Here is a 17471-nt window from a genome sequence, read left to right on the forward strand (position 1 = left end):
GGCTTCCAAGGGTGTCCATTTTCCTATTAGGGCCAACCTAATCAAATGTGACATTGTGGGCTTCAATTGAAAAGTGCACTTTCCCTTGTCCAAATTGAGCGCTTCAATAGTCAAAATTGGTCCTCTCGAAAAGAGGAATCTAGTCCCATGGTTGGAATTTGTCACTAAGCTTCCAAATTAACATATTAAATGGTGTCCGACTATTGTATCTGGAAGGTCAGGATGGCTTTTCTGTTGGATGAGTTTGGTCTAAAGATGTACGCAGAAAGAGTTGTAGCCATATCGACAGAACCACATCAGCTAGAAAACTACAGTAAGGAGATGGCCAAGGCGAAGCGGTTGATCCTTGATGGAGTTCAAGATCATATAGTCTCACACTTAGTGGCCAAGAATACGACCAAAGAAATGTGGGATGCTCTCGCAACACTATACCAAAATCCTTCTGAGAATCAGAAGTTGTTCCTGAAGGAGAAGTTGAGAACCACCAGGATGCAGAAGGGAGGAGTTTCTCCATACCTTACCAAGATTCAGGATATCCAGAATGAGCTTGTCGTAGTTGGAGAGATGCCAAAAGAAGCTAAACTTGTGCGTGTGGCCATTAATGGTTTCATCGAGGAGTGGGCTACTTTCGTCCAAGGCATCACTAGATGAGATCAACTACCTGGTTGGGATCGATTGTGGGCAGATTTCATGCAGGAGGAGATGCGACTTGCTCTAGTCAAGAGTAGTCTCGGTGGCAGCAACAGAGGATCGAAGACTGTGAAGGAGGAGGAGAACGTAGCCCTTGCATCAAAGGGAAAGGCAAAGAAAGGTCCCAGTCAGGGACAAGGCTCACAAAAAGGAGAAAAGAAGAAGAAGGATCTGTCGAAGATCAAGTGCTTCAGGTGTGGTGAGTTCGGTCACTACAGTACTCAGTGTCCTAAAAGGAAGAAGGACAAGAAGGAGAAGTAGGAGCAGGCAATAACTTCGGCAGAGATTGTTCAGTTGTCCTCTAGTTTGGAGGAAGACTTCACTTTGTATGCAGCTATACCTCCAGGAGGTGTAAAGACCTTGAGCTCTAGACTCCAGAGTTGTGTAGAGATGGGCAAGATCTTTCGAGGAGAGCATTAGACAGGTGTTTCCTCATGGATCAATACCCTTTCTACAAGAGCCCACAATGTTCTGTATCAAGTGGATCAGTGTCAGATGGCACAGTCAGTTCTTGAGGGACAATTGCAGTACTAGTTACAGTTAGACGCTGAGGGGCGCATAGCAGTGCAGCGTAGACAATAACTCAGTGGACAGTACAGAGGCTAGTATCAGTGAGAGCCTTAGGAGGCAACTATAAAGCCATTTTGGTGGCATAGTTGATTCAGAGTTTAGTTCTCAGTTGCAGTGGTTGCAGCAACAACATCATGAGATCAGTGGTAGTGTAGAGCATAGTTGGCAGCAATACAGATAGTACAGTGCAGTGTCAGCAGCAGTGCAGATGCAAGATTGGTTCAACTTAGAGTAGCAAATGAATCAGAGTTGCACAGTAGTTGGTGGGTAGTGGTAGCTAGTCACAATTGTTAGACATCAGCAACATGTATGGGAGGAGATGTTATGAGACAAATGTAGAACACCTTCCTCGCTAAGAGTGTTGTGTTTTGTAGCATCAAATAAGTGTTCTAGTCTCGACTTTGGTCAGAGAAGCTTAGAAACACAAGAGCTCCAAAACCCAAAAAAAGTTTAAGGAGAAAACACCTAGAGATTGCTTAATTAAGTTAATTAATCAGTAATTAAATTTTCTCTAAGTCTTAGGGAAAATGATTAATTAATAGGAATTAATTGGGAAAGGTGAGATTTCTCTAGAAACTCACATGGATCAGCACAGAGATGATCTGAGCCGTTGATGAGGATTTAATCATGGTCGTTGGTGAGCCAATGAGAGATTATAAGAGGAGGTCAATAGGGTTGGAGCTAAACATACTTGAAGTTGAGTTCCTTGGCAGAGATCGTGTTTCCCAGTTGGAGTGATTACGCAGAGAGAAGTTCAAGCCAAAGAGGGGACATAGAGACAGTGAGGGGTAGAGACAATGAGTCCGAAGGAAGTTTTCTAGTTCTGAAGATGCAGTGAGAGGAGGCCAAGTTTATTCTCCAGGAGGCTTCGCAGAGGCTGGTGCAAATCCTCATTGAGGCAATTCGATTTTGCTGAGCAGGAGGTGGATTTAGTTGCCAGGAGCCGGAATATTTTTCCAGAGATTTGGAGGATCATTTCCAGAGCAACAATAGTCAGTCAGAGGCAGATTCGTGGCAGATCTGGAGCAGTGCGTGTGAGTCACTACGCAAGGCTTGTGCAGACGCTGCGCAGAGGGGTTCGAGTGGCCAGATTGAGCTAGAATTTCTTTTGGAGGAGGGTAAAATTCCCTCAGTAATTTTGCCAGTATCTCTCAGAGAGGATCGCTCTGCACAACATACACCTTTGTACAAAATTTCACATGTGCAACATACACTTTTGTACAAAATAAAGCTGATATCCCATTCTGTTCACATGTGCAACATACACCATTGTACAAAATAAAACTGAAATTGGATAAGATGAGGAAAGGTATAGAAACATTACGTTGGGAATTGTTCATGGACAAATTTTGGAACCAAAGAAATTTATAATAAATATAATTTATTTTTTCCCTTTTTTAAATGCTATGTATCAAATTTATATTGAGCATATAATGAATTACGTATCCCTTCATAGTGGATCATATAAAGCACCCCACACACAAAAAGGAAAAATATATAATTTATTTTTTTGAAAATGAAAGGAATATATTTATATTGTTTGCATTTATCATTTCTTTATCATATCTGAATTCCAATTTGTCAAAAATTTGATGAATCCATATCTGGATATATTAGGATCTGAATTTGAATCTTGATTTGGATCCATGTTCTGATAACTTAGAAGAAAGTTAGCGTACATATATTGAACCTACCATGTTTTTAATAGTAGCAAAGTGGCTTGTTAAATAGATGGAGGACCCTTTTAAACTTTCACAATTTACATAGTTACTATTATACATAGAGATAGTACCCCAATACTTTGATAGGAGTTGGAAACTTAAACAAACATTACACTAAACAATGAACACTCATGAGGTGTAGACTAGTTGGTTTGCGTGGGGTTTAGTCTCCATCATGTTTCAGGTTCAGATCTCATAGGAAAGGGTTGAGGGTAGGAGCCAATTTTAGAGGTTACACTATCCCAAGGGTTATTGTTACTTCATATATGAACTTTCTATTTTATGGTTAGATTATGCAGAAAAAACCAAATTTATTTTCAATTAATGATGATTTTCATTTCTTAAATTTTGAAAATCTATTTGCTTATCTAAATAGTTAAGGCCACTTTATGTTGTTGCTTACTAGAATTTGGAACATGCATATCTATACAAATCTCACCGATCAAACTTTCTCATTTATGAACAAGAAAATCATTTATTTCTTTCTATTACATGACATATACTGTGTTTCGTGTAGAGATTTGTCTTATAACAACTTCTCAGGAAAAGTTCCGACATGGTTTTCGGATCAGAATTTAGATGTGTAAGTAATATTGCCATAAATGGATTTTCATGGATTTTTCATGATACTAATTCAACATGAATTATATCAATATTAGAGTTTTTACATGATATTTTTAAGCATGGAGCTTGAATCATTTTCTTTTTAGTTCTCTTTGGAGATTTAAATAATAATAATACTTTTTTATAATAAATTTAATAGTTCCTCTTCTAATTTACAGGAACTTGGTTGGAAACTTTTTACAAGGAAATGGAACAAATCAAAGGTGCAGTTTTATGGAACCAATTCATCTTTATTTTAATCTATTATCATAAGAGTGTTTAATCAGGATGAATATGTCTATTGATAACATTATTATTTAATCGTATCTGGAACATATTTGGCTTCATACTGAGCCATGTTATGATAAAATTTCCTCTCTGATAGCAATTGTGTTTATTCAAATGAAAGGGTACATCAAGGAGTTGTCTTGTTGAACAAATCTTGAAATTATGATATAATTTACATAATTAAGGGAGCATGTAGGAAAAAAGAAACTCATGTAAACCATAAAAAAACATTTGTATTTTAACAAGAAACACATTCATCACTTAGTCGATAGCAATAACAGATATACATAACATTAAACAATAAATAATCTCTTGGTAAACAAACCGTGATTAAAATTAATAGAACACTCGAAAGAGTTTTCACCGATTGGTCATAGGTGTCAGATGTTCCACCTAACCATAGACTCAGCGGCTCCAAACCTCTTCGTAGCAGGTCATCCCAAGATGATGCTATAAATATAAAAGAACGAGTGCCTAGGTTGGATGTACTCTCACACAACTAGTCAATAATCTCCTATTGTCACAATTTACATGCCCCATAGCAATGATGTGCTATTGTTGATTTTTAAGGTGCAATTAAGATAAGCACAAATTTCTGTCGGATAATTACTTCCAATGATACAAAAATATCTTTAGCACATTCTAGATCATTAAGCAATTATATTTCAGAAAATTTCAACCATAAATACAATGGGGTAGTAGAGATCGCAGTAACACAGAGACGCGTAAGAGACAAAAAATTATCTTGAGAAAAACCCAACCTAGGGAAAAATCCAACAAATCTTTTCTTAGGATAAATTGTCAAATTCAATCAAATATATATTTGAATTTTCCAATCAAATACAGTCAGATTGACCAAACCACTTTCAAGTCAAACTTGGTCAAAGGAGAGAGAATATGTAATGTTCCCAAATAGGAATATAAGTGATATACAAAGCATGCAAACAATCCAACAATTAGAAAAACGAAATATACAGTAAGCATCCATGGAACACTGGAAATTGAGAACTGCTGAGCCATTTTATTACTTCTTCAGGAGCAGATACAATAGTAAAATAGGATGGTGCACCTGGGCTTGTCTCAATGGGCAAGTATGACAAAACCCAAGTGAGAAAATGCTCAACTGAAGGCTGCTACAACTGCTGCACCAAACTGAACTGTGCTGCCCCAGAAAATTGTTCTGTCTGCTGAATTAGAAGGGCTGGATTCACTGGTTCCCGTGTTCAGAAAATTATGAGATTTCAGCGCCTTGCTCCTTGGCCTAAACCCAGAAAACCCATGAAGGAACTGGCCAAATGTTGACCTCGGAATTTTGGCCCAAATTCCCCTTAACTCTAGCTGGTGGCTCAGTTGGAACTTGGGACCCCTGTTTGACCCCTTAGATCTGCCCAGAAAATTCTATCAAATCAGGAGTGTGATCCTTGCCCAAAACCCAGAAAGGAACTTGGCTGGTTTAGACTTCTGAAATTCGACCCCTTTGGAGCCTAGCTTCAGCCGCAATCGCAAAACTCGGCCTGCTGGAATCTGCCTGTAAATCCTCCTGGAAATGGACCCAAAGTGTTGGGCTGACCTCTGCCATCAATCCCTCGACTTCTCGGAAGCCTAGCAATTCGAACTGTTGAGATGCTGGGTCTGCTGGCTCAGAAGCTCACAAGAAAGGTTGGCCCTTTGTTGCTCTCCCAATCCTCTAACTCTCCGACAAATGCTTGATCACTAATAGCTCTAAACTCCCCCTGCGTATTCTCCAGCTAGCCAGAAATACACACTCCCTGTTGTGGCTGAATGGTAATGCTGTAACACACTTATGGAACTCCTGAAATACTTATAGAACTGCCTCTCTAGGGCGGGCACGGATGGTCCCTCGAAGTAGAGGTTTAATCTCTCACTTGAGAGATTCGTGGCTAAACAACCGGTTGACTAAGTTAAACAACCGAGCGAACAGTCAAGTAATTTTGATTGCAAGGTGTAAGAATGAATCCAAAATGAGAGTTGCTCCCTCCTTATAACTCCTTGGGCCTCCCTAGCCTCATGTGGGCCCCTCCATCCACCTATTCGAATTTCCATCCAAGCTATTCGAATGGGCTAATTCGAACTCCCATGTGCGTGGCCCCCACATTCCACTAACAACCAAATAAAGTCGAATTGCCTTGTAAGTCCCTAAGTCAAAAATGATGGGTTCTCTTCCTTAGCCAAAATTGTGCAAAATTGTGTTGCAACACCCTGTTACAAATGTATTTGAGAAGGGACACGACAGAATGTAATATCCCCAATTTACTAATTCATTTAGGAAAAATCACATTTTTGACAATTTTGATGTTTGGTGGCAATTTTAACATTTTTGACTTAGGAGGAAAAAGGGAGATCACATTCTTAGTGGGTCGTAGGGCCTGCGGCAGCTCATATTGTACAAGCACAACAACAATCGCTCTAGGCAGGGGCTGTCACTGTGATCCCCGCCCACTTTGTTCTAGCTATCTCCCAACAACAGGCTATGGGGGGTAGTCCTTATGGAATGAGGTGAAGGAAAACAAGTTGGAAACCAACTTGTTTGTGAGACATAGATGAATGGCCTAGATACTTGGTTAAATTTAGCAAGATTAATATTAGATTAGATTTTAAGTATCAGACCAGTGCCTTAATGGAGTCACAATTCTTGCTTATGGTAATTTGAAACCAATCGATAGGATTGACACCCATTGCTTGAATGATTAACTATCCTATATGATGTGCAAGTTCTAGGATCTATGTGAGATGCAGTGTTTTGGGTTTATTTTAATTATATGCTTAGTCTAAGTATGGCCTTCCCTTAAGTATTTTCAAGCTGGGCTCCGAGGTAGGTTGTGGGAAGGAGGCCAACAGAAAGCAGGCTAGGGCCTGATTAACAATACTTTCTGTTGTGCTCCTATCACTCTTTTCACCTAGCTTGAGGGGCTTGGAAACTCTTCGGTGGTTAACACGGTGACCTTGCAGTCATTCTAAACACGGCTAAGCAGAAGATTTTTTTCCCTCCAGCTTAAACCCCAAAGCTAGGGTGAAATTTATTGTCGATATCTTAGGTGTGTCCTAGTGTTTTTAGTCGATTCTGATGTAAAAATGATTTGGGAATAATTTAAGCTAATTGGCTTAATTATTTTATTACAGATCACTTGGTTTACTAGATCATATTGTGTCGTAGATGGGTTGTGGTCTTGAGGGTTTAAACCCAATGTGTATTCCCTCTTTGAGGGTTGTAAATGTAAAATCTTGTGTATCAGACGGTGGAAAAATAATTAAATCTCCTCATGTGTAAATTAATTAATTTTTTTGGCAAAATAAAACTAAATCCTAAGCCAAAAAATTAATTAATTAGAGTAAAATTAAATTGTCTTAGAAAAAAATTCTCAAAGTGGAAAAATTCGTGGGTCCTAAAGGAATCATTTTTTAAAGGCCTCCACCCAGAGAATATTGTATATTTCAAGAAAATTTGGACCCTTGGATCTTGGTGGTTAAGTCAGTCAAATTTTTGAGGAAATTATCTCAAAATAATTAATTTTGAGCTAATAAAAATAGAATTAAATGATAAATTCAAAAAATCCTCAAATATAAAAAATCAAGGGCCAAGATTAAAAGATCTTGAAGTGTTTATCAATGGCCAAGATTATTTTGACAAGGATCAAAGAAACTAGCCATTATTTTTCCACTTGGAGGATAAATCTATAAATTAGAGAGTCATTTGGGTCTCTAGCATCTTGATCTCTGGTTAGAAAATTTCTGCTGAAGCCGCTTTGTAACTATTGTTCCGTTGGGAACTATTTTTTCAATCATAATAAAAACTTTGGGGTGCAATTCAAAGTGTTCTTGTTTATTGATTTGTGGTATGTGCTGACTAGGGGCATCTCTATATTGTGTTGAATATTGGTAAGAATTTTTTTTTCATTAGATAGAGATAAAACCATTCTATTGATAGTTTTGGGCTAATCTTAGGTTGTTTGGTACCCCATGTGATCCAACAAATTATTTTTGAGATAAATTCATAGTGCTTGCAGGTACTTCGTTCCTTGGCCTCCAAGTTCACAAACTTGGACAAAAATCATTGTGGCTTGGATTCTAAATATTTATATGGTGGATTAAATCTTCGCTAAGACTATAGTATACATTGGGGTTTATAAAGTATTTTTAGCCATTCTTCAAAGGAAAAATGTCATGTCCCTTTTCAAACACATTTGTAATAGGGTGCTGCTACATAATTTTGCACAATTTTGGCTAAGGAAGAGAACCCATCATTTTCGACTTAGGAGGCAATTTGACTTAATTTGGTTGCTAGTCGAATGTGGGGGCCACCCACATGGGAATTCGAATTGGCCCATTCGAATAGCTTGGAGGGAAAGTCAAATAGGTGGATGGAGGGGCCCACATGAGGCAAGGGAAGCCCAAGGAGTTATAAGGAGGGAGTAGCTCTCATTTTGGGATTCATTCATACATCTTGCAAACAAAATCACTTGACTGTACACTCTGCTGTTTAGTTGAGTCAACTATCTGTTTAGCCACGAATCTCTCAAGCGGGAGATTCAACCTTTACTTTGCGGGACCATCCGTGTCCGCCCTAGAGAGGCAGTTCTACAAGGATTTCAGGAGTTCCGGAGCAGCGACATAGCACCACCAACCAATGCAGAGCAGGGAGTGCGTATTTCTGGGCATCCAGAGAATAAGCAGAGGGAGATAGAGGCCAACAGAGATCAGATTGTTTGTCGGGGAGTTAGAGAGCTGAGATAGAAGAAATAGACCAGCATTCTTGCTAAATTTTACAGCCAACAGAGCCAGCATTCCAGCAGTGCGAATTGTTGGGCTAGGGGACAACGTAAAGGCCACTCAACAGTTTTTCATGGAGCTTAGGAGTAGTTGTCTTAGGCTAAGAGCTCACCCGGGAAGTCAGGGATTGGATAGAAAGGGTCAGTCTAGCACTTTGGAGGCATTTCTGGGAGGATTTACAGGCAGTTTCTAGCAGGTTAAGTTTTGCAGTTGTTGTTGAGGTTGGGCTCCAAGGGGGTCGAATTTCAAAAGTCTAAACCAGCCAAAATACTCCCTAGGTTTTTTCTAGGTTTTTGACAAGGATCCCAAATATAAAATAATTTTCTGAGCACTAGAGGTGGGGTTTTAAGCTGTATCTTTGTTGCAGATAGTGTAGAATTGTTGGGGATTGAATAGTGCCTTTGGGGGTTGATTTTGGGAAGTCCAAATCGGGCCAAACCATTTCTAGGTTTCTGTGGGTTTTGGCCAAGGAGTTTGTGGCTGAACTTTCATCATTTTCTGAGCACCGTAGGAGTTTCTTGCAGTCCCTTTCTAGGCAGTAGTGAAGTTTTATGGGCAGCGCAAAGCATTAGAGGAGCAGTCATTTTCAACATTTGAGATCATTGTATTATCACCTGGCTTTTGTCACGCTTGCCATTGAAGCAAGCCCAGGTGCATTCCTACATACTATTGTACTTGCTCCTTTAATTAATAAAATGGTCAGCTGGTTCTTAATTCCAGAGTTTTTATGAGCATTTGTTGATTGTTTAAAATTTGTGTTGTAAATCTTTTTTTGCTTTGCATATCACTATTTATTTAAGTTTGGAACATTATAGTGGTATCAAAGCATGATCTTGGCCCAACTGTGAGAAATTAGCCAGAAGATCATGGAAGCTTTGAGTATGAGTGCATAGTGACGGATGAAACCAGAGACAAACCCATGGCTCAAGGGAAATCCAGTATGCAGAAATTCTGGGGTAGAATTCATTGGGACGATGAGAGGTTGGCCCAGTTGAGGAGGGTGACAGACCAAACCCATCCTCACCCTTACAACAAATATGTTAGAGGTGAGCATGCTGTGGGGGTGCAGCCATCTACATCGTGTGGGGAAAGTCGACCAAATCAGGGCACCAGATCTCCTGAAAAGGAGCAGACAGGACAAAGATGGTTAGAGGGTGAGACCAGGGGGCGCTTTTGCTGGTGGAGACCTGGCTTTAGATATCAGGAGCATGAGGAGGAGGTTGAGCATGATGCTCAGAGCCCACAAGATGGTGAGGAACACATCGATATACCCAGTGTGGTGCAGGAGTCACCTTTATTAGAGACCTCTTTGATAGCCCCAGTTGACACCCTGGTGGAGAGGATAGAGCCTACTCGCATAGAGCCATTTGTTGAGGGGGTGCCATCCCTAGACGAGATGCCAACAATTGTTGAGGTATCTGGAGCCGTGACCGAGTTTACAGGTGATAGATGCCCACGACAGTTCCATCAGTTTCAGGCCGACCTTCTAGCATTAAAAAGGAAGGCCGTGTTAGTGCGAGAGGCGATTCTGCAGCAGAACGAGGAGCTGGAGGGCATGAGAGCGGTTTGTGCCGAGTCCACGGCCAAATTGACTCACGTTGGGGAGCAGTTGGATTCCCTACTGGTGCAGCTAGAGTGCATGTTGGAGCATGAGAGCAGCCCTCTTCGGGCATACATAGACGGGGCTGGCAGCACTGTTAGGTTACCTTGGCCCATTGGACAGAGGGAGACAGAGCTACCTAGTCAGATTGTATGTATTGACCAGGATAGCGAGATGAGACGACCTGAGTTGCACAGGGTGCAACACCCACATGCTGGGGTTGTTGTATGTGCGGGAATTCGTGCATTCGATCCCTCTCTTGGGGTTCGTGGCGAGAGATTCTAAGTTGGTACCCGGTGAAGTGGACTATAGAGATGGCAGTGGACCCAGGTGGAGCTCAGCAGGATTTTCCAGGCACTGGGGATGCTGGAAGCCCCGACTGGCATTGGGATCCTGGAGGGACTACCTATCATTTCACATGTATGCTGGTTGACTACAACCAACATGGTGCAGTTGACCTAGCAGTTGAAACTTGAGCATGCACATTCGCTAGGGGAGTCTTGGTCAGCACCAATGGCCGACCAGTTTATGGACAAACTCTTTTGGCTTTCTTCGTATGGTATTTGTACACGGGACCACTGGGTGATCAGCATACTCTGGCCGGAGTTTGTCGAAGGAGGTGGCATGGGCAGGCCACCAGACAGTACCTTGCATGGAGCTGGGGGATTTTCACTTTTGTGCAGGGCATAGAGGACACAGAGGAGCGGAGCAGTGGTGGCATCACTGCTGACACATAGGGAGAGTCACTTCTCGGATCGCTCAGGGGGGATTTGGAGGGAAGATCCATTCATCGATGGGGATAATGATGCGATGGTGGAGATTATGATACTGATTGGGTGTGGCCTAACACGTAGAGACATAGCTCTAGGCCATCATATCCAGGGATGTGTAGGAGAATCTAGTGTTGAGTAGTGGTCTACAAGTGGGCATTGAGATGCATGGTGGTGTGCTGTAGTTTGTTGGATTGCGTTGCAGAGTGGGAGTGCCTCACATCACAGTGAATACATGCGGGGAGTGATAGGTGCAGTGACATAGGTAGGAAGCAAGACGGTACAAGATGGCATAGCTGTAGCAGGGGGTATCCAACAGTGTATAGGCGTAGGCCATGGTGTACGGTGGCATGTCCAGGAGTACTGGGATGATCAGTGGTATGCAGAGGCATATCGTGCTGCATAACGAGGTCTTGGAGTATTGCCACCAAGGACACCCATGGACAGAGATACCGGGCATACCTTTGGGTGTAGTTCACTAAGGATCGATGAGGACACAAATGAGTGATACTTGATGGTATCTGCGGGGACTCACACTCCTGACTCTCTTCTACGTCACTTACAAGAACGGGCGACCTGGTTGTTGTCTTTTAACACTCTGGGCACAAGCAGCAGGGACATGGAGCTCACCCAAGATATTTTGATGATACTTGGTGCGATAGAGGGGAGACTTCTTAGCGGGGCCATCGAGTCGGTGCGCGAATTAACAGCCACAAGCCGAGGGATGAGGTGATCACTGACAGGGATGGCATATCATTCATCACTGATCCTATGCTTGGGGAGCTAGTCACAGGGGAGACATGTTGTACTCTTTCCACAGGGCATGTCTGGACCATGCATGAGTAGAGGATACCGTGTACGGCTGAGATAGTTGTCCAGTATGTATCCGGGTTCCCGACATTGTATCGACACATTCTCCAGGGGGCAGGTAGCCGAACCAGTGGCGATGGTTGGCAGGAGCAGGATGGATCTGCATACACTGAGTCGATTGTGCGTATTAGATACCCATCTATTGGTTGCATTTAGGGGGTAGCTATTTGGCACACTTGGTTTCCAGTGGTCATCAGTACTACACAGTGGCAGGCGCCAGACAGTTTAACATGCCTTAGATTAGTTCATGATGTATGGAGCCTATATATGGGTGGCATGCAGGGACTAGAGATGAGGGCCAAAGGGATTCCATTAGTTGTTAGGGCTATGCCACAACAAGTCTGCCTATGGGATGCAGGGATTCAGTTGATCGATAGATCACTCGTGATGAGTGGAGTCATGGCAGATAGTGATATAGTTCACTCTTGGGATGACACATGGGGGTTCACAGAGGGTTTCATCATATGGGGAGGCAGACATTCTCTATTGCGGCACATGTTCGAAGTTAGATTTGGATGGGTAGGCCTTGGTGCCATGGAGATGCCCAGGCAAGATGTGTCTCGCCTCTTTCAGTATTCCACCATCGAGTTCCAGGAGAGGAGGATACTGTCTGTGCATGATGGGGAGTATGACATAGTCAGAGTAGTGCAGCGTCACCATGGTGGCACCACTCTGGGACTAGCAAGGAATTGGGGCGTCATAGCTATTCACAACTGAATAACCTTTAGGGATGCACCGACTACTACAAGGGGAGATCATACAAATCTTCCATTTGGCTTTAGCAAGTCACTGATGGAGCAAGGGACTTTTGGTACTTGCACCGGGCAAGATAGTTAGTGGAGCGAGGGGAGCTTCATGTTGGACAGGATGGCCTGGGATCTTGGTATTGAAGGACAGTGCTGAGGTCAAGGGAAATTCAGTGGCACATCTGGGACCCTGGCACATGTTGCAGTGACAGTGGGGAGCACATTTAGAGAGAATGCTCGTTCAAGCATTGTTTAAGGACAAGCGATTTTTGGAGCATTGGAAGAACTTGCCAGATGAGGATGCCACCTGGGAGGGTGAGCACATATTGGAGCACCCAGCTTTGAGGTTGCTTGAGGGCAAGCAACATTTGGGAGGGGAGGACTATCATGTCCTGTCTCAAACACATTTGTAACAGGGTGTTGCTACACAATTTTGCACAATTTTGGCTAAGGAAGAGAACCCATCATTTTCGACTTAGGGACTTGTTGACGGTGCTGGACCTGCCAAGGGGATCTCCCCGGTAAGAAGTCCCAATTAGACCTCAGACCGTTTGGTGTAGGAGTCCCAGCAATGGGTTGTATAGCAATGCCTTGACTGCGATTTCGCACAGAGGCAAGTAAGATAACTCTGTTAGTAGCAAGGGTGTGACCGCTGCAGTGAATCAAGGAAGGTGCATGAGAGGTTCTAACACATGTGGGTTGAGATGAGTGCGCCCCTTGGCAACCTATAGCAGTACTCGGATGGAAAGGGAACACACGAGCGAAGATGCATCACAAGCTGGAAAGCAAGTCAACTGGCAATCCAAAGTGATGGTTAAACCAATCAAAACATTTCAGAAAGATTCATACATGCTCATACAAAACAATCCATACATGTGTGCGTAAGAAAGCAAATACATATGTCATTTAGAGTAAACAAGACAGCTGGAATACAATACAACATATGCATGAAACGTGTTGGCTCTTATTATATAAATAAGTGTAAGTTCCAGTCATACAATACATCCATGTACACCCGCTAGCCCCAACAGTGGAATGTTACAACCACATCCGCTTGCTCCTCCAAAGAGATGTACTAGCTCCATGCAGTGGAGAAGCCAAGGCGCGTTACAATACTGTCCAAGCTCTCTCCAAGATAGTCTTATCGGAAGCTTGGCTGACCAAAAGCCTCTACAATGAGTTATGAGGGACTATTTATAGCAAAGGGTGGGGTGACCCTTGACATTCCCCTTTGTGACAATTCAACTACCCTCATGACTCTTCACCTACTCTATGACTGTTACATCCAACTATTGACACTTGACTTACACTTGACATGACGTTACATTACAATGCACATGTACTCATGTGAGACAACACGGCTTGAGCAAGCCATGCAAGACATCACTAACACTCGGTCTGTTGTGATGAGACCAACTCTTTGACATGCTTGTGATGGCGAAGGTGGTGAGCTGATGCGAAGCGTGGTCGTCCGTGATGGTTGACATGCACCCCATGGTGACATCTTGTTGAAGCAAACTCTCGCCTCTGTTGCAACCGGTGCATTGATTCAACTCCTTCATCCAACTCGTCTGCTAGCATGCGCATGGTCTTCTTGGGTGCGGCTGAACCGGCAACACACTGATGCATAGTGTTCGTGTTGATCTTCAAGTGTGTGTTGGTGGTCATGCACATCAACTTGCCGAAGTACATGTTCAGTGCCAGTTAGACTTGCTTCTTGTCTTCGCTTTGGTGAGTGTGCTGAATGGGTTGGATTGCATGTGTGCGCACAATGACATGAATCCATTTTATGCGATCAACAACACTGCTCACCATGTCTGCTCCGTCCCAGTTGCTGGGATAGATCTATAACTTGTACGGGCGCAGTTTCATCCATGAGTGCATGTTGCGCCCACTGCTGTTCCTGTTCCTGCTACAACTTATTCGTCTGTCTTTGTAGCTTCATGTTCTTCCTTGAGTTGCTGCTTTAGGACATGCAACTCCTTGTTCCATTCTTTGTCTTCGCGCGATCTTCATGTCGCGTCGTCACCTCATAGCCTAAGTCTCCAAAGTTGCTTTCATCATCTGTGGACCTGCTTGAGCTCCCAACTTTGTTCCGCCTCTGTGTTGTCAACAACCTTCCTCTTGCATTCGTCGCATTCATTGCATTCGTTGCATTCAGTATGTTAACTTCAACTATTGTTCATGATGTTGCTCGCTATGATGCTGTTGTTGTCATATCTTGATGTCCTCGTCTACGAACAACTTGATATCTTCGTGAGTAGGCAAGTTCATAGACATTTGATTGACTGCATCTCTAGGTGTGCTCTGAACGGTATCTTTGACTCTGCTCTCTTGGAAACCATTGTACCTGCACTGCTGAGAGGCAGATGAACACCTGCTATACTTGGAGACATGGCAACACTCATGGCAAGCAATTTGTCAGTCGAAAACCAAAATGAACTTGAGAATTGATTTGCAACATACCTGTGTGACTGATCATGAAGGTTGCACAATTCGGCTAGGAGGTCGAGAGACTGACTGCCAAGACTGCGCAAGGCACAGTCTGGGCTGCTGGGAGACTGACTGATTGCTGGAACTACGCAATGCACAGTCCAGTCTGGCTGCTGACTGCTGGAATTTCACAATGTGCAATCTCAGCTGGCAATGGTTGCAGGCTCAGTGACTGCATTGCACAATTTTCTGGGCCAGCAGTCACTGTCCCTCAGAAATGTGCAAAACAGTCCCGGAGGACAGTCACTGGGCAGAAATGCGCATTTCTGGAGAGAAACACTGAGTCTTCCTTCCCCGGATTGCGCAATGTCGTCCCAGTGAAGGTAGAGTCCGGGCCAAGGTTGCCCAGACTCACCGACAGGCAACTGAACACGAATGTGAGTGAGAATGCATGGTGATACTGAGTGTAAGCATAAGGGAATGATTATGCATGCAAACGGTGAATGACAGATTTAGAAAACAGAACAACATGCATGTGGGTGAGGCAAGTCGCCAAATCGACGATTGTTTGTGAAAAACAGTTTCATGCATGCGACAGCAGTGAGATGTCAATGAAAACTGAAACACTACTAGGACAAGCTAGTATACATATAAACGACAACAAGTGTTCAAAGAAATCAAGTAAACAATACTCATACAAGCGAAAACACAAAAAGCGACAGAAATGCAACACGTTACACAAGGCATGGAAAGCGGGGCTTACCTCAAAACAATTGAGCTAAATGTGCTGACAACTCCTAGATGTTATGTGGGATGTCAGAGCTGCAAGGTTGATATGAGGAATGAGCTCTACAACATCTGGTTGATGAGTTTTGATAACGTCAAGGTTGTGACGCGCATACCACAAATCTAGGGGAAGCGACACTTGGTGGGAGGTTTCTGAAATGATCTTTGCATGTAACCTCCAACTGCCAAAAATAGATCCCTGAGTCAAGGGATGCCTTTGCATGCTGCCTTGGGAGAAGCAGCTCATGCATGCAAGTCAGTTTTGCTCGGTCTCGGAGGGAACTAGTCAAATCAACTACACATGCAAGAGGTTGCTCAACTGCTGGGAGAAAATGCACATTTTTGGCTGGGCACTGGGCTGGCTGCCCAGGAGATTTGCGCATTTTCTGGGTAGAGCAGCTGACTGCTGCCCAGATTTGCGCAAATTTTGGGCTGAGCAGGCCTACTAGGGAAAATTAGGCAATTTTCACTGTGAGTGTTGATTGCCAGAATTGCGCGATTCTGGAGCCCAGTGGGCTGCTAGTCAGGATTGCGCAATTTCTGGAGGGAAGGCTGGTTGCCCTCCAGAATTGCACAATTTCGTAGGGGAGCTGCTCAGCCTACAGTTGGACTAAGTCCAGGTGATCAACCTGTGAGGGGAATGTATCGAGCTGTGATCGACAGGCTGCCTTTGTGCAAACAAAACACTGAAGCTTGTGAACTTGACGAAGCAAGACAAGCTGCCGTGAAAAGTTGGTAGGGAGGCTCCAAAACGAAGCTAAGGCAAAATTTTGGAGGGTGGTTTTAGCCGCTACAACAGGACTCAGGAGGCAATTCGACTTAATTTGGTTGCTAGTCGAATGTGGGGGCTACCCACATGGGAATTCGAATTGGCCCATTCAAATAGCTTGGAGGGAAAGTCGAATAGGTGGATGGAGGGGCCCACATGAGGCAAGGGAAGCCCAAGGAGTTATAAGGAGGGAGCAACTCTCATTTTGGGATTCATTCATACATCTTGCAAACAAAATCACTTGACTGTTCACTCTGTTGTTTAGCTGAGTCAACCAACTGTTCAACCACGAATCTCTCAAGCGGGAGATTCAACCTCTACTTCCGGGGACCATCCGTGCCCACCCTAGAGAGGCAATTCTACAAGGATTTTAGGATTTCTGAGGTAGTGACATAGCAACACCAACTAGTGCAGAGCAGAGAGTGTATTTCTGGGTAGCCAGAGAATACACAGAGGGAGATAGAGGCCATCAAAGATCAGATTGTTTGTCAGGGAGTTAGAGAGCTGAGATAGAAGCAATAAACCAACATTCTTGCTGAGTTTTACAGCCAGCAGAGCTAGCATTCTAGCAATTCGAATTGTTGGGCTAGGGGACAATGTAGAGGCCACTCAACAGTATTTCATGGCGGTGAGGAGCAGGTGTCTTAGGCCAAGAGTTCAACCATGAAGTCGGGGATTTGATAGAAAGGGCCAGCCCAACACTTTGGTGGCATTTCCAAGAGGATTTACAGGCAATTTGCAACAGGCCGAGTTTTGCAGTTGCTGTTGAGGTTCGGCTCCAAGGGGGTCGAATTTCAGAAGTCTAAACTAGCCAAAATACTTTCTACCTTTTTCTGG

General features: G+C 43.4%; 1 protein-coding gene across 2 annotated transcripts in view; it reads left to right on the forward strand.

The window, feature by feature from the left end:
* The window catches only part of LOC149229088 (putative LRR receptor-like serine/threonine-protein kinase At1g56140), a 531024-nt gene that overhangs the window by 348197 nt on the left and 165356 nt on the right, over positions 1-17471 (forward strand). For both annotated transcript variants that reach the window (XM_089378459.1, XM_089378458.1), the window contains 2 exons: positions 3499-3564; positions 3764-3808. In XM_089378459.1, the coding sequence (XP_089234585.1) occupies positions 3499-3564; positions 3764-3808 (111 nt within the window). The remainder of the gene's footprint in view (positions 1-3498; positions 3565-3763; positions 3809-17471) is intronic.

This window comes from Pinus tabuliformis, chromosome J, assembly GCF_031772625.1.
Source record: "Pinus tabuliformis cultivar Carrire ecotype Pingquan chromosome J, CPIR1, whole genome shotgun sequence".
In the NCBI taxonomy this organism is placed as follows: Eukaryota; Viridiplantae; Streptophyta; class Pinopsida; order Pinales; family Pinaceae; genus Pinus; species Pinus tabuliformis.